Source organism: Panicum hallii, chromosome 1, assembly GCF_002211085.1.
Source record: "Panicum hallii strain FIL2 chromosome 1, PHallii_v3.1, whole genome shotgun sequence".
In the NCBI taxonomy this organism is placed as follows: domain Eukaryota; kingdom Viridiplantae; phylum Streptophyta; class Magnoliopsida; order Poales; family Poaceae; genus Panicum; species Panicum hallii.
In genome coordinates, this window is record NC_038042.1 from 8,782,131 (window position 1) to 8,806,991 (window position 24,861).

Here is a 24,861-nt window from a genome sequence, read left to right on the forward strand (position 1 = left end):
AAAGTTAGACCCTAAGACAGTAAGTTGCCATTTTATTGGCTATCCAGAAAAGTCGAAAGGTTATCGTTTCTACTGTCTTAACGGATATACAAAGTTCGTAGAAACGAGACACGCTGTCTTTTTGGAGGATCAGATGATGAGGGGGAGCATGGTAGCTCGGAAGATTGATCTTGAGGAGAAGCGGATTTTCGTACCTACTCCGATGATCCAAGATCCATTTTTCGTGTTGCCTGTTGCTGCTTCACCTACGGCGTCAGCACCTGCTGCTAGTTTTTCACCAGTTGCTGCGTCACCTACGGTGCCAGCACCTGCTGTTAGTTCTTCAGCTGCGGCAACGAGTGAGAACCAGGAACCTGTCCTTCAGGATCCGACAGAACCGATAGCCGCACATCAGGGGGAGCAACAGCAGCCCCAAGTAGAAGAAGTGCCGATAGCTGAGGCACCGAGAAGATCTCAGAGAATAAGAAAGCCCGCTATTTCAAGTGATTATCAAATCTATAATAGCGAGGAAACTCAGATGGAGGGTGACCCCACTTCGTTTGAAGAGGCCATGAGAAGCGTTCATTCGTCTGAGTGGTTGGAAGCCATGAGAGACGAAATGAAATCGATGAGTACCAACGATGTTTGGGATCTAGAAGAAATTCCTAAAGGAGCCAAAACAGTAGGCTGCAAATGGGTCTACAAGACAAAATGTGACTCCAAAGGGAATATAGAAAGATATAAAGCGCGACTTGTGGCGAAAGGTTTCACGCAAAGAGAAGGGATAGATTATAATGAAACATTTTCTCCTGTTTCATGCAAGGATTCCTTCAGGATTATAATGGCGTTAGTGGCACATTATAATTTAGAGTTACATCAGATGGATGTAAAGACGGCGTTCCTCAACGGGGATCTTTATGAGAACGTTTACATGGTACAGCCGAAAGGTTTTGTCGTGGAAGGAAAAGAAAAGATGGGATGTCGTCTAAAGAAATCCATTTATGGATTAAAACAAGCCTCCAGACAGTGGTATTTAAAATTCGATGAAACCGTAAGAAAATTTGGTTTCAAAGAAAATGAGGAGGACAACTGCATTTATGCAAAATTTAAGAATGGAAAATTCGTTTTCCTCATTCTATATGTGGATGATATTCTGCTTGCTAGCAGCGATATTGATCTGCTATTAGAGACAAAGAAATTCTTGTCCTCAAAGTTCGATATGAAAGATTTAGGTGAAGCCTCATTCGTTTTAGGAATTGAGATTCACCGAGATAGAAACAAGGGGGTTTTAGGATTATCGCAGAAAGCATACCTAGAAAAGGTACTAAAGAAGTACGGTATGCATGCGAGTAAGCCAACACCTGCTCCTATAGTCAAGGGCGATAGTTATGGGAAATTTCAGTGTCCCAGAAATCAGTACGAAATTGATCAGATGAAAGCGGTACCATATGCTTCAGCTGTCGGAAGCCTACAGTATGCTCAAGTATGTACGCGCCCTGACTTAGCTTTTGTCACCGGGATAGCTTTTGTCACCGGGATACTTGGCAGATTCCAAAGCAATCCAGGGATAGAACACTGGAAAATGGTTAAGAAAGCTTTGCGTTATGTGCAAGGAACGAAAGACCTCATGCTAACATACAGGAGATCTGAATCTCTAGTGATAGAGGGTTATTCAGACTCAGACTTTGCGGGAGATAAGGACGATAGAAAATCCACGTCAGGTTATGTGTTCACTCTCGCAGGTGGAGCTATATCGTGGAAAAGCTCCAAACAGACAGTAACTGCATCATCTACGATGTATGCAGAATTTATAGCTTGTTATGAGGCATCGGGGCAGGTTAAATGGCTAAAGAAATTTATACCCGGATTAAGAGTGGTTGACAGCATAGAAAAACCACTAAAGATGTACTGCGACAATGAGCCTGCAGTATTTTACGCTCACAACAACAAGTCGAGTGGAGCTGCCAAACACATCGACATAAAGTTTTATGTTGTTAAAGAGCAAATCCAGGATCATATAATCAGTCTTGAGTATTTGAGCACAAAGAAGATGTTAGCGGATCCGCTCACAAAAGGCTTACCGCCCAATGTGTTCAGAGAACACTTAGCCGGCATGGGTTTACGGGAAAGCCTATAATTCCTGGACAGTAAGGGCCCAAAAGTATGGTTCTATTTCAGACAGAAAAGTGTGTTGTGGCTGTTAATCCAGCGGTAATAACTGTTGAGACGAGGCATGCTCGATGCACTGATCTGAATGAAATCGGACGTAAGAAGTGAGTGAGTAAGTTGAGATCAAAGGGGAGAATGTTAGTTTGATCTCAAACTCCGGATCGGTCTAACGACCGATCCGGAGTCTGTTACGCGCCCCGATCGGGGGCGCACCGCCAACCCAATGGCGGGTGGGCCCCCGTCGCGCAGCGCCAAAATAAATAGAGAGGTGGGGGCCGGGGCACGATACACGAAGTTCGTCGCCGTGCCTAATCCCACCTAAAACCCTAGCGATCCGATCTAAGGGGAGGCGTTGAAGCGACGGGAAGCGCCGCCGTTGCCTCTACACCGACCACCGCCGCCTCTGCACCATCGCCGCCGACACCCCTCGACCTCGCCGCCGCCCGTACGCTTTCGTCCACGACTCCGATCTGCTTCTCCCTCAAGTAATGGCCAACAACGGCGAAGCCGGAGCCTCGACCGGTGGTATGGCTCTAATCCGCTTTCCCCTCTCTCTGTTTCTTTCACGATTTGCCCTAAGCTCTATCTTGTATTGTTGATTACCGAGCTAATTGACGATTAGTGGATCCAAAGGACACTAACATAGAGGTCATACGAGAAAGGTACGTATTAAGTGGATTTTGTGCAAGATATTCCTACTCAAGGTTCTCTCATTAATTGAGGTACATGATGCTTGTCTGTAAAGAATGCCAATTCAAACCAACGCAATAGGAGTAATGATCCAATGTTAGTGCGCCTTAGGGCATTGCGTGTGATTCATGGGATCATGGCAAGGATGCCACTAGGGGCAAACACACTTGAGATCCTAAATAGTGCTCATCATCATCTTCTTCTCTTCTCTATCTCTCCATCTTAAACTCTCACCCCAGCTAAAAATGTGTGTGTGTGGGGGGGGGGGGGGGGGGGGGCTCCATGATTCCATTACGTGACCGTCTAGATCTGCAGGAGAAAGGGTAGGTGTTTGCTATAAACCGCACTGATTGCCAAAAGCTGCCGGGTCATTCCCTATTGTGCCCAATATTTTGTTGCCAAAGGCCCAATAATGGCCTACCGCTTAAATGTTAGAGTGCCAAAAAAATTCTACCTCAAACTCATATCCAACTGACAAAACCACATGTTGATCTGTCGCCTCCTTGTTTCTCATTGGTGTCAAAGAAGATGCTCAAGAGGCCCTCTAGCGCCTTTCTCCACAAATCACGTATTCTTGAACCTGAAATTTTGTTCTGAAGCCTAAAATCAATTGTTTTGCAGGTGAAAATGAAAATGACCTAGAGATTACAAGCAATTCTTCTAGGTGAAAATCAAATGTTCTTAAATTAAAATCAATTTTTGCACAGCCTGAAATTAAATCAATTGTTGTACAACTGAAAATCAAATGCTCTAGAGATTCAAATTATTTGTTCTAGAGAAGAAAACTTGAATGTTTCTAGCAAAAACAGGTTTCATGAGGTGGCACGCCCCGCTGGAAGTAGGAAAAAAAGCCAAGTGCAGTACCGTAATAGGGCATAAGAAGACAAGGGAGCACGAATCAGGCCATGTGGTAATCAACCAAGGATGCAAAGAGGAGTGCCCCATGTCACAACCTCTCCCCGAGCTGCCATTGAATTGTAAGCCACTTGTGGGCTATGCCACTGGCGTTATGTTGTTGGACAACATGCGTAGGTAGATATGAACTTTTCTTAGCAATAAACACAATCTTGCTTGATGGGACGATGTTGGTAAGGGCTGTAATGGGCCAGCGAATCTAAAGTAAAAGAAAAGACCCAAAATTGGAGGGTTGTGCGACCAAACTGATTTTTTTTTTGTTGGAAGGGACACAAGTGATTCTAATAGCGGGACTACTAATCATCGCTTGATTGTTTTTTTGTTGTGGCATCACTTAAATTTTTTTAGTGTACACACAGGCTGTAATTCATATTATTATGGGATGTATTTGTAATTGTTTTTGTCCTTGTTGCATTCAGCATTGCCCATCAGGTGTTGTTTTAGTGGCATGTTTCATCTACATCACAGGTAGCTCTCTCGGTACAGTATCTTTCATTTTTCTTTTCTTTGTCGCTAATTCTACTGCCCATCATGGTCCATAGAAATTTCACTTTTTATTGACACAGAAAATCACTTGAGGCTTATTGGGTTCGAAGGGGATTGATGAGTATTGGAGGAGGTTGGGAGGGATTGAACCCCTATCAAAACCACCCTTAATATCATCCCAAGGGAATTGATGGGAGTTTGACTTATACCGGATTTAATCTCTTCGAACGATACCTTTCAAACCGAATTAACATGCCTTCGTTCTTGGAGAGAGGATTAACTAAACAAGGTCTCAAGTGATTTGTAGTCCTTCCGGTCAACTAGTCTCTCTTTATCAAAATTGACTGAATCTGATTGGATTTTCACTCAATTTTTCTTCCAAGCACTGCTACATGGCATGATTGGATTGATTCCCAATTTGATTGAAGGTGAAACAAAAATCACTCAAGTGATCCTACACAGGTAGCTAAGGTCAAACAGCGTTAACCCGGGCGTTAAGAAAAGAAAAGAAACTTATACACGGCATGAGGTCAGTATGGCACATTGCTTCCGATGTTTTGTTGAGCTGCTACGCACGTAAAAGCTGTCAAACCTTCGGAAGTCCCCAACAACGTAGGTTGCTTTCCATTTTGCTATCTAGTATCTACAACGACCACTAGTTAAGTGTGAACTTAATTTTGGTAGGCACCACATGCATCCTATCTCTTTGCTAATTTCGCAAAAATCGACATTTGAACTTAATTTTCCAACGGAGTGACAATTTTCACGTTTGGCATTTTGCACGTTTATCTGCCAATAAGATCATTTTTAACCGCATACAGCAACAATCATTTGAGTCAACTAATAAATAAAAAAAGGTAAAGAGTTCAATTTTCACCTTCCAGCTGGCAAAATTATCCGATTTTCAACCTTTAACTATAAAATCAGACAACGAAGGCCGTCAACCTAACTATTGAAACCGGGGTTTGACTGTTGGTGTGGTTTCAAAATGGTTTTGTATCTTTTTTGAAAATTAAAAAAATTGGTTGGATAAAACATCAAAACTAATTTATTTTAAATCAGAAAAATATGAAAGTAGTAAAAAAAATTGTAAAAATGTACCCCACTGTTGTTGGTGTCTATTTGAATCTTATTTATCAAAAAATAGTTGGCATAACTATAAACAAATAAATACTAGAAGTAGGAAGAAATTGGATTTGAAAAATTGATAAGTAGAGTACCAACAAATAGGTTATATTTTTAGAAAAAAATATTGGCACCCGTTTCGTATTTGTCTGACTTAAAATAAATTACTAATGAATTTTTTAGTATAAACTTGAATATTTACAATTTTTATAAAATAAAAAAATTACTTTTGAAACCATTTAAGGGTCCAATTTGCCGGTTTTCAATGGTTGAATGGCTCTCGTTATCCGGTGTTGTAGTTGAAGGTTGCAAATCAAATTTTTATGATAATTTAAGAGTGTAAATGGACCTTTTTAAAAAAGAATCGGAGTAATTAATTTGAGCATCGCTTTATGAAATGAGCAATAAAATCTATTTATGTACATCACACAGCACACTACAAGCGCAAGCAATCAACAAAAATATCTTTTGATCGAATTCTTCCAAGCAGGTAGTAATAAGTACAATTCCTACAGATATGGCAACCAGTTCTCTCTCCACAGCATGTCTTCCAAATCGATCCAGGTATATGCTGCATCCTATACCCAACACCTTAATCGATCGATCGGAGGTCGAGATCAGAGGCAGCACGTACGTACGCATTGCTTGCTCAGAGGTTGAACTGCAGGTTGCTGGCGAAGGACTGCCCGAACCTCCAGTTGGGCGGCACGACGTTGGCGAAGACGATGGTCTGGCCGTCGGTGACGGTGACCCTGAAGGAGAGCCCCTGGCCGTTGAGGTAGGTGAGGGAGTACCAGTTGGCGCCCCAGTTGCGCGCCATGGGCATCCAGTCCGGCGACCGGGACCCCCTGACGTCCATGGCCCTGATGGACCCCGGCCCCGCGACGTTGGTCACCAGCACCAGGTTGAAGTAGTCGTGCCCGTTGATGGCGAAGCGCACCCCGCCCTTCTTCACGCACGACACCCTGCAAACCAGTTGCAATTTGGTTTGGAGATCGACGTGGTGAGATCGATCGACGATCGATGTGTGTAGAAAGACAATTATTTCTGATGTGCTGCGATCGTTGCGTGCGTATCACCTTCGGTAGATGACGGGGATGATGCCGCCGCGGTAGACGCCGATCTTCTCCCACGCCGGCTGCGCCATGTCGAAGTGCGACCGCGGCGGGTTGCACCAGCCGCCGCGGTCGCTGGGGATGCTCCAGTTGGGCGGGCAGAAGTTGGTGGCCGTGACGGTGACCGACACCCCGGGCTTGCACCACGTCCGGTCCGTCTTGCGGTCGCACACCAGCTTGTAGCACTGCCCGCAGGCGGCGCCGTCCGCAAAGAGCGCCGTGCTCAGCGCCGTCGTGCGCGTGCCGTAGCCCTGCGCGTACAGGTTCCCGTACCCGCACGCGCCTCCTGCAATGGATAGGTCGCGTCGCACATCAGCCGTTACGATCTTTCATCAACGACGATTAGCACGTCGCGTGCGTGCGTTGTGAGCGGCAGGTAGTAGGTGGGGCTTACCCATGGTGCCGGAGGCGTCGGCGCCGCCGTAGAACGTGGCGTGCGCCCGGAGCCACTGGCCGGTCTGCCCAGCCGCCGCGGCCGCCAGCGCGCACCAGAGCGCGAGCGCGAGCGCCGCGCGGGCGTACGCTCCGGCCATGCCGTGCTTAGCTATCTTGTTCGTTGGCAAAGAATGGCTTTATTTCGAACTGAATGAATGCGTGATGGAATGCCGAGGCAGCCGGTACGAATGGCGACTGCTATATATACACGCACGATGGCCGGGAGCGTCCGTGCAGTACGACCCGGAGATGGAGCGAAAAAGGTTGGCGTGTGGCGGCCGGGCACAGCAAGGGGCCATGCCAGGCCGGGCCGGCCGGCCGGCCATCTCCGGCCAGGCATCGCACATGCGCGCGCGTGGCGTGCGGGGGTGTCGCAGGATCAAGATGAGGAGGTGACGCGTGCGCGCTGACACGGCGGGCGCACACGTAACCCCACACCCGCCCGGTTTGCCGCAGCTGCCCGAGGCCCCCCGGAGCCTGCAGGTGCAGGTGCTGTGTTGCCCAAGCGAGGAGGACGAGCGTGACCTCGAGCCCGGGCGCCGCGCGCACGGCAGGGTCATCGGCGCGGGGAGGACGAGGCGTGCCGAGGCGCAAAAGGGGACGGGACGGGGGGTGCCTTCCTTATCGTGCCCATGCCCGCTTCCGCACTCTAGCCAGCAGAGTCAGTGCCGCGCGATGGCGTCCAGGATCGGGGTCGCCGGCGTTCCGGGAGGGAATCTGGCTGGACGTGGATCCTGGCTTTTCGTCGCCGTCGCAAGCAAGCCGGTGGGCAGTGGCAGATGCGGCGGCAGGTCGTTGAGCGAGCTCTGCCCGCGTCCACACGCACGTGACCGGCCGGATCACCGCGTTGGGACTACGCCGTCATGAGTATCCAGCTCCACCTTGGCCAGAGGAAATTAGAGAAACAAGTGATGCTCGGCACAATGATACTCTTCGAGACATTGTACATTTAGTTCCATGGATTTTGGCTGAGGCTACAAACTCAAATGTATAGTCTGAACATTTACAGACGAATCAATGGCGTGTGCACATATACACGTGTTCTCCGTTTACAAGATCGACATGCATGCCATGATGCACAAGGATTACATTACATAATGCTCCAGGATCTAGATTTCAGCAATGAAATCATATTTTCCAGCTTGATTAGGTCAACCACCTTCCAATTGACGGAAGATGAATATCAAGTTTCCCTAAGGAGTATACAACAAGGCAAAAAGGTAACTGAAACCTTGAGACAAAACGGCTTCCGTGCCTTTCGCCCTTCAACCCCAATCGCAGGGAGAACGAAATGTGCTCCCCTCTCTGATTTCTAGTAGAGCTAGATGCCACAATAAATTATTCCTCTATGAGATTCTACAAAAGGAGGAATAATCTAAAGGCGCTCATGTGAAGCTCTAGTTTCACACTACAATAACTAATCGATCAACTTCTACTTGGTCAATTTGACATCAATAAGTGATCCTGGCTTTGTTTCAGGGTTCAGTTCAGGGTTGAGGCAACCCTTGGCTGTACCACCTATGCGACCAGGGGGCCAATACCGGAAAACCGATCTCCCCAATATGTTCTTTGCTGGAAGCGGGCCCCTGAAAAGGTTGTGCAATTGTGTCTGTCAATTCAGTTGAACTCTTGAGATGAAATACTTGGCAACATGAGAAATATCAGAAGAAATTTGGCATATTACCACACATGGGAATCATAACTGTTGTTTCGGTTATCTCCCATTACAAAAACCGAGTTTTCAGGTACTTGCTGCAAGGAAAGATAGCATAAACATGGTCAAGTAAGTTAAAAGCATAAGAATTCAATCTTATACGTATTGAAACAAAAATCTGGCATGAAGACAACTTTCATCCATAAAACAAAATGGTTAAGTAGGTTAAAACATAACAAAACAACAACCAAAATCTAGCACATAGACAAGTTTCATGCACAAACAAAAGAAAATGTTCAAGCAACAATATATATGAGTATGGTGGTAGGCACATGCTGCAGTTGAGTATTCTATTGTGTAAAAAATGCAACTATAAATTCTCATTGGTTTTTTATATTTCAAATTTGTTATAATTCCTGATTTGGTATAACATTGCATTGAGCAACTGACAAAATGCGAATCTTTTATAAAATTTTGTCAAGATATATTGTCAACTAGGGTCTTATGACATGTAAATTCTTGTAACAAACAACAGCAGATACACAGCAACTGTAGGGGGTCCATAGTCCAACAAAACATTGGTGTCCGATTTATATTACATGCATAAATCCCACTGGAAAAAACATACAAAATGTATGCATTGAGTTCAAGTGTCATTGATTAGCATCTAAAAAAAACTTACCACTGGATTCATGTCATAAGAAGGTGGCTCAAGAATAAATTCTTCCTTTCTAGCCTCACCATTCACAACAAGTTTTCCTTCATGAACCTGCAATGTACCAAACAATTAAACATCAGCAAATTGTACAGTAACTTCTAATGTACACTAGTACTTCAACTTCTCCAAAACAAACTCACATCAAAACTAATACATGCACACAATTTTGGCCAATTGAATGAACCCATAGAATGGATGTTTGTCCCATTGTTTTCACTGCTATTTCTATGTCCTTAAAAACTAGAGCACTTCACGACTTCTAGGCATTCTAGTATGACACAGAAATTAATTAGCTGTGGCGAGCACATCATGGAAACCAGCAGACAGTAGCCACGGACACCAACTAGGGAGAATAAGACCTCAGATTTGAGATCTACACCAACATCAGCAATGGCATCACCATCCGTAGTGGCCTAGTCATTGCCACTGTGCCTGGTATGCATGGTTATGATGGGCAAAGGCTTGTGTGCATTTGAATTCAACATCCACAAAGTGGTGATAGCCAAGTGATGATGTGTTTAGGATAATGCCATAGGGGTATAGCCAAGTGAGCTTGGAAAGGGTCACATTGCTCTAAGATGATTTATTTCAAGATTCAGATCCAAATCTCATCTATTGAAACAGGATCTCAGTACCTTTTAACATGCTATTTGGGATTTGTTTACAGTAACGAAAACAACCAATTGCATAATAAAAGCAATAGACAAACCAGAAAATCAAACAATGTTAAGAATATGTTGCTAGTTGCTACATCCTAACCTTTCGAAAAATTTACTTGTTCGACTTTAAGAGAATAGTGCTACAAATTAGGAATTTGTGGCCAAAAATAAAATTATGCAGTACTAACACTCAAGGGATATAGCAGCACACATAAAAGAACAGGCTCTGTTTTTAAAACAAACCTCAACAACATCGCCCCCCTTCGCAACTACTCTTTTGATGAAAACATCATTATCAGTATATCCGACCTCCTGAAAAAGAATACTCAAAGATTTCAAATCAACAAACAACATATAGCATCAAGAAACATTGTACAAATACCTAACATGTAAGTACCTGTAGCACTGGCGGGCTTTTGAAAATTACTATGTCATTTACACATGGCTTTCTGAAGTAGTAAGTAACCTGATAAATTTTCACATGGTCAATTATGGAATGAATTGAACTTCTTTTCTTACTTAGCAAATAGAACATTTTATCTTTCAACAAAGATATAAACAAATCCAGAATGAATGAGAACCAATAAACATCTATAGGTGAACAGTAATAGCGTTCCATAGTGTCATCATGAAAAATTCAAGTGGACTAGATAAACTACCCAACTTACAAAATACTAAAAACTAAAGTGAACTGGTCTACAAACAAGAAAAAAATAAAGCCAAGCAATATTAGCTTCGAACTGCATTAGTCATTAATTAAGTGCTGCTTGAAAGACGCATAACACCCCGTTCATGATAACTATCACATACTTGGGTCTTAAGGATCATATAACTTAAAGAAAATCCAAAATTAAGCTCTATAATATGGTAAAAATGGCTTCTGAACTTTAGAGCTGCTAACAGGAGATGTACAGTATTTTTGTGTACTCAATTTTTGCAGTTTAAATTGGTCCCAAATTGAAGAAGCAGTATAATGTGCAATTATTCACCCTTAATTGTTGGTCTTTTCCCAAAAATAAAAAGTTGCACATTCTTAAATATGAAACCATTATTCAGATCTCATATAAACATATTACCTTCAAATACTTCACAGGCCGCATTCGAGAAAAAAAATACGTCACAGGCCTAATTCAAGAAAATAGATCCCCAGGCACACTGTTATGTGTTATGAACTCAACCAAGACATGCCATTCATGCTTGGCTACAGCCAACTAAAGTCTAAAAGGTTACATTGACTGCTTGGTACGATGGTTGGGCGAAACATAATACAAGAAACGATCCATTGCTCACAACGTCATCTTTCTGATGCGTATATATGTCTAGCCATAGGTGTTCCATCAGATGATGTAAGGAGAGAGAAGTAACCTTGTACGCAAGAGATTCCTGTTCTACTACGGAAGTGAAAGTGTGAAAATTCATGAATATTAACTGCAGAAAACTCTCTTGACATTTCAATTACTGCATATTTACCACTATAGCAGAAAACATTTTGTCTTTATATTTTTGAAAATACAGAACATCAGTTTTGAGGCTGCAATAATATAATGAGAAGTATGGATGAACATAGGATATAGAATCACATCCTTTCTGGTTGCAGTCGATTTCAACATCTATTTGAACACATTGAGAAAGCATTTTCTCGCTGTAGGCTAACATGCTCTTTTCAATGAAAGATACTGTAACACCCTGATTTTCAAATTAGGAATCTAAATAAATTTTGCTAGATTCTTTTCAGGACCCATAAGGTTTTTATTCAAATTCTTTTTATTTTAGAGCATTTACCGTGAATTAACAATAATTTACATAACCATAAAAAGATATATAAGGAAATATAGGTCTTGGGCATATTATGCCGCATTGCATTATTTTATTGCTTGTCTTCCATTTGTATTTAAATTTCAAATTCAAATTCAAATGCATTTAAATGCATTTCTTTTTCTCCCTCTCTTTCTCTTTTGGCCCGGCCCATTTCCTTCTCTTCCTCCCCTTTCTTTTTCTTCCTCCCGCAAGGCCCAACCCAGCCGGCCTTTTTCTTTTCTCCCACCCCCGCGCGGCCCAGCCAGCCCAGCCGCGTCGCCCCCCTCCTTCCCAGCCCAACCGGCGCCCCCTCTCTCCTCCCCTTCCTCTCTCTCACCACCAGGCAGGCCCCGCCCGTCGGGGTCATCCCCGACCTCGCGCCAGACTCAACCTCGACACCAAGTCCGGCCGTGGCACGACGCCACCTCCGCCCGCGCGGCGCCCCGGGCCCACACGTCGAGGCCCCCTCGATCGCCCCTATAAAGCCGCCGCCCCGCACCCTTGATCCCCTCAACCCGCAGCCGCCGCCCTCGCCTCGCAAACACTAGCCGCGCAAGCCTGCCGCAGCCGCATCTCAGCCGCCCGACGCCCCGCCGCTCCGCCACTTTCCGCCATCGAGCAAGTGCCCCAGGAACTCCGCGTTGCGGTAAGGAGCACCGCTGGCCTGTTTTCCCCCTCTTCCCCGCCTTCCCGCACGCGCGATTCCTCGCCGAAGTTCCGCGGCCGCGCGCCGCCGCCATGCGCCCCTCTTCGGCCTCCGTCTCGCCAACCCGAACCTCTAGACGCGGTCCCCGTAGCACCCGCGTCCTTCCCGTGCAGCCCACGGTCGAAAACGCGCCCGGACGGCCGTTTACGGCCAAGTCCGGCTAGTCCACCGCCGTATGCCGTCGCCGCCGGCGCCAGTGCCGCCGCCCGTGCCGCCCCAGCCCTGCGGAGCCATCGGATCCCGATCCGACGGGTTAGATCTAATCTAACGTGAGTCAAAACCCGCAAACCGGTCAAACCCTAGGATCTTTTGCACTTTAGCCCCTGAGTTCTATCGAAATCAACCCGCAGTCCACGGTAGTTCAAAAGTATTCACGAGTAGATTTTTTTTCTTCTGTTTAAGCCCCTATCCTTTTCTAAACTAGAACCCACCATCCTTAGCCCCTCTGTTTTTCAATTTAAACCCTAGATTTAAGGTTTAATTATGTTTTAGCCCTCAGTTTCTTTGTTCAGAGCCCTTCTAGTTTCAAATGTTTTACAAATAAGCCCCTGGAATCATATTTTAGCCATAACTTCTCCATTTTAACTCCGTTTTCATCGATTCTCGCGCTCACGCGACCCTTGCAACGTATACAGTAGCTTTATAATATTGTTTTGCTCTGTTTATATTGTTTGGTGTACTGTTTCTTATTTATTGTATTTGCTTGTTTGTATGTACTTGTGTGTTGCGATAGACGGTGCGCAGTTTGAGGGTCCGCAAGCGCAAGGCTTTGAAGACGTCTCTGAGCAGCAGCGGTACTTTGACGAAGGCAAGTGGTCCTTGATCATATTCCAGTCCTAATAACTTTCTAAATACACACATTTACTTTATATGCATGCATGTGTCTATAATATGATGGATCCCAAACTAATGATGTGCCTAGTTTCTTTTGAACTTCCTTAATTAAATCTGAGTTGTTATATTTATGTTGTAGCTATGCTAGTTGTTTTCACTTAGACATTGGTTAGATAACCTGAAAATCACGCTACACTAGTTTTACTCATGTTCTGAAATACTTTTATGATGATAATTAAGATCATTGCATTAATTGGAACATGGAGAACCACCTAAGAAAACAGGCAACCACAATACTACATGGCTCTGGTCTTAGCTAATTAATTAGAAACTTTAGCTTGTAATGGTCTTACCGAAAGAGTAAGAGGGGAGTGCGTTAATGAGGTATAGCTCGGTCCTCTTGAGACGTAGATATGATCCTGGTTAAGGCGTCTTCCTCATTAGAGGGGGTTATGACTACTGCGGCCTGAAACCTTAGCGGACCGTTGTAAGTTAGGGAATCTTTGTATAGGCCTCGTAGTGAATCCCTACCACTCACCTCGGAAGTGTTTAAGAGCCTTGCAAACCCAGACATTAAGGGAAACACGAGTTGTGGGTAAAGTGTACAACCTCTGCAGAGTGAAAACTGATATATCAGCCGTGCTCATGGTTAAGAGCGGCTTTGACCCTCATATGATAATTAAACTTAAAGATGATCTAAATTGATGTTCTTTATTTATGTTGTTGTTACTTATCTCTTTTACTTATTCAAGAGTTATTCAAGGGTTAGTATATACTTACATTTAGTTAATGCTTGCTAAATAAAACTTGGTCAACTAAAAATGCTTATCGCAGTCAAACCATATCAGCTTTTTCTTAATTTTAGCCTTGCATGTCATATAATTTACTCCACTTGCTGAATACTGACCGTAAGTGTACTCAAGCTTACTTTATTAAAACCAATATTGCTCAGAACAAGATAATTTTCCGGAGTTCCCTGAAGATTTCGAGAAATTTTAGACGTATGTCTCCCAGTCATCTGCCTATGAAGTTGAAGTCCGTTGCCAGTTATAAATATTTATTTATTCGCTTAAGATTAAAACTTTCGATCATATAATAAAATACTATAATACTCTCTTTCGTTATGACATTAGTTCGGGTATACACTTGTAACGTCTATCGTATATGTGGAACTTGATCCTGTCATACATATGAGATGCATTCGGTTACTTTCCAAAATCGGGTGTGACAGATACCATTAAAGAATTAGAAGTCATATTTCAGAATGAAGGTATTGATACACTCCAGGAGCTTTACAAAAGTAAGCCAGCTCAGTTTAAATCTTTAAGTAATTACATGAGCCCATATCAAGTATCCAAAATAAACTGAAATGGAAAATTTAGGTCTTTTGGATATCAATTCCCAAACCAACATGAACCCATGACAACGATAGATAAAGCAACCAGACAGTAACTCAGATTGGACCAACTGAACTGATTATCAAAAAGCAAAATGTGTTTTCAATGAATTTGCACTGCTGATTAATAACAACATGAAAACACAAAATCATTCGAAATACTTAACAATTTCATCAACCGTAGTTCCAAGCAGCAACCAGAACTCAGCGCAAGACCAAAATTTCGAATGAAAGGGGGCACAGAACTAGGAAGAGGGAGAAAACGCACCTTCTCGGCAACGATGCGGTCGCCGACGTCGAAGGTGGGGAACATGGAGAGCGAGGGGATGAAGCGCGGCTCGGCAACGAAGGAGCGGAATGCGAGCGAGATGGCCACCGCGGCCAGCACCGTCTTGGCGTCCTCCGTAGTCACGTTCATCCACTCGGGCAGCAGGCCCTTCTCCTTCCTCTCCCCCTCCTCCTCCTCGTCCTCCCCGCCGCCGCCTCCCCCCGCACCGCCGCCCCCGCTCCCGCCGTCGGGGCCCACGGGCGGCGCTTCGGCGGGAGCCGCGGGGGCCCGGACCCCCCGCCGCAGACGGAGGTGCGGGCGGCGCCGCGCGTGTGCATTGCCGCCGCCGTGGTGGAAGGCGGCGCTGGACAGGGCGCGGGGGCAGGGGAAGGGCGGCTTCGGGGAGGGCTTGAGGAGGCGGGCCGGGACCGGGGTCTGGGAGGATGCGGGGAAGAAGTGGACGGAGGACATGGCTACGGAGGCCGGCGGTAGACAGGGCAGGAGGCGAGGGTCCTCCGGCCGCGCGGCTCGCCGGCGTCCGCGTCAGCCGCTGACTTGGGTTGGGGATGGACTGTGGGACGAGGGAGGGGAGGATAAGCTAGTGGCGGACGGGGCGGATGGTGTTTGGTCGCTGTGGTAGGACGGGTCCATGGATCCGTGGGGCTCTATTTTCTTTTTTTTCTTTTCAAAAAGTATTTACCTTGTTCTTTTGGATTGGCGACGGTCAAAAAAAATTTAATTAATGATAAAATCCGGTCTTCCATATCTACATTGTAGATATATACAGCCTAATTCTCAACAATAAGGAGCTAAAAATACAAGAAGGAAGACTATAACAAGAAGGAAGAAGGAAGACTCTAAGATAAAGGAAAAAAAATAGAAGAATAAGTTTTATTCTTCTTCTTCGTCCATGTGTCGATCTTACGTTATTTCTATGCATCTTCAGTTTATTTCATCTTTCGTCTGCTTAAAAACTTGATGTCGGGCTTAAAATATTTATCTTGTATCTCTCACAGAACAGACTCCGTCTTAGGTATGAATGTCAAGCCAAAATACTTCTAAGGTGACGCCTTCAAGAAGGATACGACGTTTACGACGTTGAAGATGCCGTCGTCGTCCATCCGACGAGCCGAATTAACGTTTTCATCTAGAAGACCACTAACATTGCAGAAAGTATCCTAACAAATGCCTCAAGGGAGAGAAACGCACCCAACGGCGCGGAGGACGGAGCGTGGTGCTGGGGTCTGCCCGAGCCACCGGAGCGGGCGACGCGGGGGCACAAAAACTCTCGGCGATGTTGGTGGAAGCTGAAATCCAACGGTCAAAAACTTTAGGACGGGTATACAATGGCATTTGGTTTGCACTCAAAACAGTATTAATTTACGTAACTTGAGCTATTGTTAAGTAAGATCCATACAAAATATTCAGGTCTGAAAAGGTTTCAAGCCTGTGAAACTTGAGCTATCGTTTATCAAGCTAATGGAATGCGCTTCAGCAGTAGTGAATTGATTAGCTGACAATTCGTGTCTCAAGCATTCTTGCCATAATCGTTGCACACACGGGGTCAGAGCAAAAGAAGACTTGCTCGGACTGGGAGAAGAAAAAACACTACGCGATAAAATCACATACACTGCATTCTGCACTCAGCATCATTTCACACTAGAGCGACATATGAATCCCTCCCTGTTTGGCGTGTAAAATTTTAAAATTCATTCACCCGGTCCAAATGTATCAGTCCTCAACCGTCCACGATGACTAATGCTAACCACAGCAAGGGAAGATCACTTGAGATGGTTGTGTTAAGTAATAGAGTAAAGTCTATTTTGCTCCTAAACTTGTCACCAAGTTTGAAAAATCAGACAACTACACCCTCTAACTCTAAAAAACTAGATAAATTACCCCTACACTAATTCAAACTGATTTATGAGCTGGTTTTTGCTGGTGTGGCATACTTGTCTTCTCTTTCTTCCCTCCCTTCTCCACCATGGCGGCCCGCTCGCAGGGCATGTGTAAGCATCTAGGCCCTCAAGGTATGTTTCGGTGATTAATGACAACCATTATTGTGACTAATGAGTTTGTGCAGATTTATAGATCATTATCGCTCATTTGGTTATATGTCAAAAGAGGCCCCTAATTTTCATTATTCAAAAAGGCGATCTCGGCATTCAACTCAATAATATGTCAAGACTAAGAATCCTTCTAGTCCTAAGTGTCATAAGGTTGAGAAGGACACTTAGGTTAGTATAGGTTTTATAGTTTTGTAGTGATCGCACTATTAAGAGGGGTTTAGGCTTAGTAACTTGAGCATGGACATGGTCATTTGAAAATGGATGCACACAATGGTCACTCAGGTTTCTAGAAGCTCAAATAAGTGGTTCTCAACTTATATCTCAAGAAAGATTTGGATTTCATTCAAGACTCAAGTCAGAAAACACAAAATCAGAAAAATCCTTAACGCCGGTTTAACCGACGCCTCACGTTTTCTATACGTCGGTTAAACATGGTCTACAGGTCAGGACAAGTCAATACACCGGTTAAACCGACGGTATTTGAAATTGGACGTCGGTGCAGTTGTCCAGAGACTCGGTTTTCAGTTGATCAGTGGACAAATACACTCACCGGTTAAACCGACGATATTTGAAAATTGGACGTCGGTGCAGTTGTCCAGTGACTTGGTTTTTCAGTTGATCAATGGATGACTACACTCACCGGTTAAACCGATGCAACGACGGTTAATCTGCCCAAGCTGTAACGGCTAGTTTTCAGAAGGGGCAGTTTACATTCACCGGTTAAACCGACGATGACTATTGGGGGTACGTCGGATTAACCGGTGCTACGCAGTTTTCTGGCAGCTTTTTCTCCAACGGCTCTATTCGTGTGAGCTGCCTATATATACCCCTCCAATGGGTCATTCCAACACTCTTGACACCAGGCAACACCCAAACACACATACTATAGTCAAGAGCCACCTTTGAGCTTCATCATTTCATACACTTGTTCATTCAATCATTCAAGAAGCAAGATTAAGGACTTGAGTAGAGAGAAGCTTGTGTGCATCCATTCTTGGTGATTGGTTCTTGCTCAAGTGAAAGCCTTAGCTTGTTACTCTTGGTGATTGGCATCACCTAGGCGATCTTGGTGATCGGGGTGATTCTCGCGGAGCTTGCCAAGGATTGTGGAAGCCCGGAGAAGAAGATTGTACGTGGTTTGATCTCCACCACACCGGGATGGTGAACGGAGACTCTTAGTGAGCGCCCTTGTCTTGGTGACTTGGGAGGTGACAATACTCTTTGTGAGTGTCACAACGTGGATTAGGGGTGTGTGCCAACACATCGATACCACGGGAAAAAAATCCGGTTGTCCCTTGTCCACTTTACTTATTCAAGCATTATCTTTCATGCAATTCATTCATGTGCTTGATTTAGGGATCATTAGTTAGCTCTACCTTGCTAGGCTTTGTCTCTTTTTATCCTTCCTAACTTGCGTAAGTAGTTTTAGTTACCCGGTTGGTGAATTGGTGCCTTTCTAGTTTTGCATAGGTTAAGGCTGCTTTATCTTGTTTTAGAAATTGAAAAAGGCCCAATTCACCCCCCCTCTTGGTCCATCGATCCTTTCAGCATGCTCCCACCCCTGGCGTTGAGCATGCTACCGGCCTGAAGGTGGCAATGGGTAGGAAAAATCCGCGTGCCCGCGGATATTAAACCCGACTGGCACGGATACGGGTCTGAATTTATGCCCGCGGTACGGGCGCGGGCACGACTTCAAACCCAACGGGTATCTCACGGATATAAAAAAATTGATATCCGCACCCGCAAACCCGTCATACCCGTTTTTATAGCTGACAGGTGGGCCCGTAACTCCGGATACATACATTTATGCTCCTGTTAGGGTTTTCTTCACTCCTCCCAACTCCTCTATCCACGCGCCGCGAGGGGCCCATCCACCCCTCTCCTACCTCCGCGCGCTACTAGGGGCCTGTCCGGCCCGCACCCCCAACCCCCCCCCCCTCGGCTCCGCGGTGAAAGGCGACGCACCGCCGCCGGTGGTGCACCCGGGCCTCCCCTCCTCCCTCCTCCCGCTCGGGCACGGGGCCCGATGGCCCTGGTGCCCCCACCTCGCGCCCTCCCTCTCGTTCCGCCACCAGGCGCCAGCTCATCGCCTCCGGATCCGCCGCCTCCAGATCCGCCACCTCCTTGCCAAGCGCGCCGCCACCCCTGGACGGCCGCCGCCATGGGGGGCCTTGCCGCCTCCTCGCCAAGCGTGCTGCCGCCCTGGACCGGCCGCCACCGCAGGGGCCTTGCCGCCTCCTCGCCAAGCGCACCGCCGTCCCTGGACCGGCCGCCGCCGCTGCCGCAGGGTCGTCCTTAGCACCCTCGTCCACTCCTCCGATTCGTGCTAGTCACGGGCGCCGTGAAGATGATGTTGATGGACACTTGTTTACTTACTGTTAGATGTTGTTTACTTACTGTTACATGTTATTATATTCTTGATTTTCTTAAGTTTGCGGGTACACGGGCGTACCCGCGGGCATGGGATATCCGTGGATAGCGGGCACGGGCGTGGTCCTCTGCCCGTGGCAGGTAGCGAACGCGGGCGCGGGTCTGAATTTTAGCTCACGGGTACGGGTATCTGAAGGATATGTCCCCGCAGATTTTACCTGTTGCCATTTAGGTACCAGCCCCAGGCTCGGCAAGGGCGTTAACTCATGAAGGTGACAAAAGCCCAACTCCCGTATAGTTCTGCTTCCAAGTGTGCCATCTAATACCAAAACGCAACGCCTATCTTATTATCTCTTATACGGCCTTACCATGTTTACAAACATGATTCTGTATCTTCATAATATGTTTGTGTGAGTTGTAGTTATAGTCACATGCGTGTTTAGGAAGCATGCCATCAGAAAAGTGCATGTGTAAGTTAGTTTGAAAAGAGATGTCATGATCTGCATGTAAGTGACCAGTGATTCAGTGGAACCATGGCATGAACAATGGATCAGGTTAGGGCCGTACCAAAGTTTCTAAGGCCCTGGTGCGAAACACAAAATGTGACCCTATATCTAGAAAATACAAATAATCTAAATGCATTTTAAACTTAATTATACAACTTATGTAATGATAAATCTACCAAAAGCACCTTCTAAGTTTGAGCAAACTATTCAAGCCACTCTGCTTGTGGTTTTTAGCACCGGAATCATATTGTCCTAGCCTAGAAGATATGATAAAGTAATGGACCTCCCTTTTCAAAAATCACAAATAGAATAAAAGCTTACTTAAAATAAAAATGATTAAGTTCATGGTAACCAATAAAGAGAGAAAATTTATTTGTGATCAAACATTAATGTGCAACACGATGACCGACGCCAATCAATCGCAGCATGAGTACTCTCATCTAATTTCTTAATTATCAATTGAGAGTACTCTCATCAAATCTAATTTCTTAATTCTCAATTGACGAAAGTACTCAGCGTGATGCGGATATGGGACGGTAGAAATCGGCGAGTCGCAGGTCACGGCCATGGTGCCTGGTAGTAATCGCGTCTCCGCATGAGTGTCCAAGGCGAGGCATCTTGATGTGACCGTATTTGGCGTCGTCTCGTGTCGTCCCGCTCGTGCGAGGATCTCAAGGGGCGAAGCGTCCGTCCAAGTATCCATTCTCGAGCTCATTCCAGGGCCTTGGCTCTAGTCTACTGTGGGCTTTGGTACATGGAATTGAAAGTAATTAACTACTGATTAGGGACATCAGCTAATTAACTGCTGATTAGGGGGGTCCTTTAATTTAATTTTGGGGGTCCGGTGCGGTAGCTCCACTTGCTCCATACCATATACGGGCCTGGATCAGGTAGCAGGCAGCATCCAGTGTTGGTTAGGGTGTGCTCTGCATGCATGTAGATGATCTCCTTGCATAGATGGGGGCGAGTTGTTAGCTTGGTTGAGGGCCTTGAGGCGTGCAGCTGAACTAGTGCATTAGCGTGGTTTTATACAAGCATGTAACTAGTTTGTTAATGAGTGGAAAAAACAAGAGAAAAAGAGGTGCGGGCGTGTGTGTAGAGCGACATGCACTAGTGCAGAACAGGTGTTTCTTTTTTTTACATTTGCCCCGGTCTAGGTTGAGCCTAGGACTAATAAAAATATTAGTCCTGGATCTGACGTGGGCATGACATGCATGGATATAATCATTCAATAAGAATATACATAAGAATATACAGTGAGCTTGTTCCTATACACTTTTAGTAATTTTGAGAATAGATTGCTATCTAAGGAAATTATTATATTTAGGAACAATAAAGAGGCCCAACAAGTGTCTGGAGAGAGACATGGAGGAGGAGAATACCAGCTCGGGCATCCAACCCAAGCAGGAGACTCACAACATATCAAATTCGACTCCAATCTGAGTTCTGGACCAGATCGGCTTAAAAATAACATCCAGATTGCATACAGAGTACAAATTCAACGTTCACATATGTACAGAAAGCTAAGAAGATAAACTTTCCAATAGCACTGGTCCCACTTTATTATCAGGTCCGAGTCATCAGGATTCGTCAAAACAAGTTGACGTCCAGAATTTATCAGAGTGCTGCGCCGCCGTCTTTTGGTCCGTTGGGCCGTGCATCGTGTTGGAGCCCATTAGATGTGCGCCCAGGGGACCTGCACGTCCCTAAACTCTTTAGATTCAGTAGAGCCACCCAAGTTAGTGTCACATCCGGTTTTGAAAAGGAACCAAATGCACCTTATATATACGCCAGGATCAAGTTCCACACATATGATAAACGTTACAAGTGTATACTCGAAATAATGTCATAACGAAAGAGAGTTTTATAATATTTTATTACATGACCAAAAATTTTAAGCTTAAGCGAATAAATAAACATATAAATTGGCAGCGGACTCCAACTTCACAGGCAGATGACTGGGAAACATACGCCTGGAACTCCTCAAAATCTTCAGGGAACTTTAGATAATTATCTTGTTCTGAGCAGCATTGGTTTTAATAAAGCAAATATGAGTACACTTATGGTTGATACTCAGCAAGTGGAGTAAATTATATTACATGCAAGGGCAAAATTAAGAAAAAAACTGACATGATTTGACTGCGATAAGTATTTTTAGTTGACCAAATTTTATTTAGCAAGCATTAACTAAATGTAAGTATATACCAACCTTTGAATAAGTAAAAGAGATAAGTAACAATAATATAAATAAAGAACATCAATTTAGATCATCTTTAAGTTTAATTATCATGTGAGGGTCCAAGCTACTCTTAACTGTAAGCACGGCTGATATATCAGTTTTGACTCTACAGATGTTGTACACTTTACCCACAACTTGTGATTCCCTTAATGCCCGGGTTTGCAAGGCCCTTAAACACTTTCGAGATGAGTGGTAGGGATTTACTACGAGGCCTATACAAAGATTCCCTAACTTGCAACGGTTCACTAAGGTTTCAGGCCGCAGTGGTCATAACCCTCCCGAATGAGGCGGTACCTTAGCCAAGTACCATAAACAAAGCCTCCAAAAGGATCGGATTATACCCCATCAACGCACTCCCCTCTTGCGGATGCCTCTCAAGATGAAGACGAGGAGCGTAGAAGGGCACATAGGGCAAAAAACACCAAGCGAGCTAAATGCAGGCGGAACACAGAAGCCTGTGCCCGACAACGCCCCCAGTTCAACCTCAACGATGCTTTCACGACATCCGCTAACTGCGAGTATGCTACCCCAATCAGGAACATCGCTGAAGCCGCGATCTCGCTTCAGCGACTACCCCAGAACCTCGAGACCGCAAGGGTGATTCAGCTTGCCCAACGCGCGCTTATCCAGCTGGACTAGCGAGATCCCACGCCATCAGTACGTTGTCGCAGCCACTCGAGGAGCGCAAGCATTGCTCCTCAGGCTAGTCGTACACCGGGAGGCGGACCCAATCCCAGAAGGAACAATGACCGCCATAACGGCCACGACCACCAGGAGATCCACCAGCCCGCGGGCAGCCGAGGCCACCGGAATGCTCAACAGTCTGCGGGCGGCCGAGGCTATCAGGAGGTCCATCAGCCCCCACACGGGCAAGGCAACCAACAAGTCGCAGGCGGAGGCCAGCCCGCGGGAGGCCAAGGCCACAACAGGCCCCATCGTGACATGGCCACAGGCGTCTTGAGGGAGTACATCAACAACGGCCGCAACGCCCGAAACATCATCGACTCAAGATGCCAGGAGCGTGGCGAGGGATTCCGCAACTGCGATGACAGTGACCGCTTCCCAGCATTCACTTAGAGGATCTCCCAACACAAGCACTCGAGAGAGTTCAAGCCCGTTGGCATCACCAAGCACGACGGCAAGCAGGACCCACAACAATGGCTATGTTGCTACTCGACAGCCATCGAAGTCTCGAGCAGCTCCAACACCACCATGGCCATCTACTTCCCCATGGTTTTAGAACCAGCACCACTCACATGGCTCGAAAGCCTCAAGGCAGATTCCATCGACTCCTAGGAGGACTTGACGCGGGTCTTCATCGACAAATTTCAGGGCTCCATGCTTCGAGCAGATAGTCATAATGCTTCGAGCAGGTACTCATTATGACTTGTTTTAGTGCAAGCAGGAGCAGAACGAGACCTTGAGGTTTTACACCCGTCATTTCTTCGATACCCGCGCTACCATCGCCAACATCTCCGATGAGGACGTTATTGCCGGTCTATGCCTTGTTTGTTTTCTGATGTTTCAGATGCAGTAGGGAGTGAAAATCAGAGAGCCCTAGGCTAGCAGTGCGCAGAAGGTGTGGACAACAGAGAGATTTGGGTCTGCCCCCAAATCTTGAGGTCCTCATGGAGGCTGCCACTTCACAGTTGCCATGGTCGTCGGCTCCCATGCTTAGATGTCTAATACACCTCTGCAACAGTTGGCACTAACCTTGTCTTTTCTATTGCCTAGTCATTTTATTCTGTCCTAATGTTCCATAGCTAATCCATGATTCAGCAATGGTAACTTTTCCTAAATCATCAAGTATTTTAGTAATTTTACTATAACACTTTTGCAGTCTGATTCTAGCATTTTTTTTCAATGTTCCTACTAATCATTTTTTTTGGATTTCATGTAGGCAACTTAAGCTAATGAACAGGTAAATTATTCTTTTTGGTTTACAATTTTTTGTGTTCTGATTTAGCAATTTCATGTGTACATTGCTAGAAGTGAAATGCATATCTCACCCTAATTCTTGGACATTCATTTTGCTGATTGATATCATTAACTTGCTTTATCTCCGCCCATGGTGTGTTACTACCGGTATGTAATCGATTGGGTTCCAGTTAATATGATTGCATGATATTATTTAGTTTTTCATCCCAAATAGATGCATGTCACTTTATGTTCAGTTCTTATGAATTGGGGTTGTCCGCTGGTGTTTGTACTGTCACCATTTCAGTAATCGACATAGCTTTTTTTTTTCTTACCTATTGTGTGGTAGGCAAAGTCACCATACTAAACAAATATGCTATCACCTAGTGAGAAATCTGAATTTTCAAAATATAATTAAAGGATCATGCCATCATGTGATTTTGGATGTTTCATTTTGTGGATGGACAAGCCATGTGATCGGTTCATGGCACCAACAAATAACCTTCCTGGTCTGCTTTTGCTTTTCAGTTCCTTTTTTAATTAAATTTTCACTACTGATCCATCTCCTTTTACACAGTTTATTTTTCTGCATGTCTGATAGCTTTTTTCTGCATAGCTATTAGTTTTCTGCATTTCTGCATAGATGACTTTTTTTTTATCTCACAGGTCTGAAACTGGTTGTTCATCATCAACGTTTAAATAAATTTTAATACATTTAAATACTATCCAACTATAGCATTTAAATGTTCACATGAAGCAATTTACAAAATTTATGCTTTCTGGCGGTTATTACATAAGCATTGTATGGAATTTT

The 24,861-nt window shown here is 45.1% G+C and overlaps 2 protein-coding genes across 2 annotated transcripts; both read right to left on the reverse strand.

Moving 5' to 3' along the window:
* Window positions 1–5,734: 5,734 nt before the first annotated feature.
* On the reverse strand, window positions 5,735–7,012 carry LOC112895597 (expansin-A13-like). Its single transcript, XM_025963569.1, has 3 exons — window positions 6,874–7,012; window positions 6,444–6,765; window positions 5,735–6,329 (listed from the first exon to the last, which is right to left on the reverse strand). The coding sequence occupies exons 1-3, from the start codon at window positions 7,010–7,012 to the stop codon at window positions 6,014–6,016; spliced, it is 777 nt and encodes a 258-aa protein (XP_025819354.1). The 3' UTR covers window positions 5,735–6,013.
* Window positions 7,013–7,883: 871 nt separating this feature from the next.
* On the reverse strand, window positions 7,884–15,553 carry LOC112890072 (chloroplast processing peptidase-like). The gene is made up of 6 exons (XM_025956921.1): window positions 14,947–15,553; window positions 10,343–10,411; window positions 10,189–10,257; window positions 9,251–9,337; window positions 8,599–8,666; window positions 7,884–8,500 (listed from the first exon to the last, which is right to left on the reverse strand). The coding sequence occupies exons 1-6, from the start codon at window positions 15,415–15,417 to the stop codon at window positions 8,347–8,349; spliced, it is 918 nt and encodes a 305-aa protein (XP_025812706.1). The 5' UTR covers window positions 15,418–15,553; the 3' UTR covers window positions 7,884–8,346.
* Window positions 15,554–24,861: the final 9,308 nt, after the last annotated feature.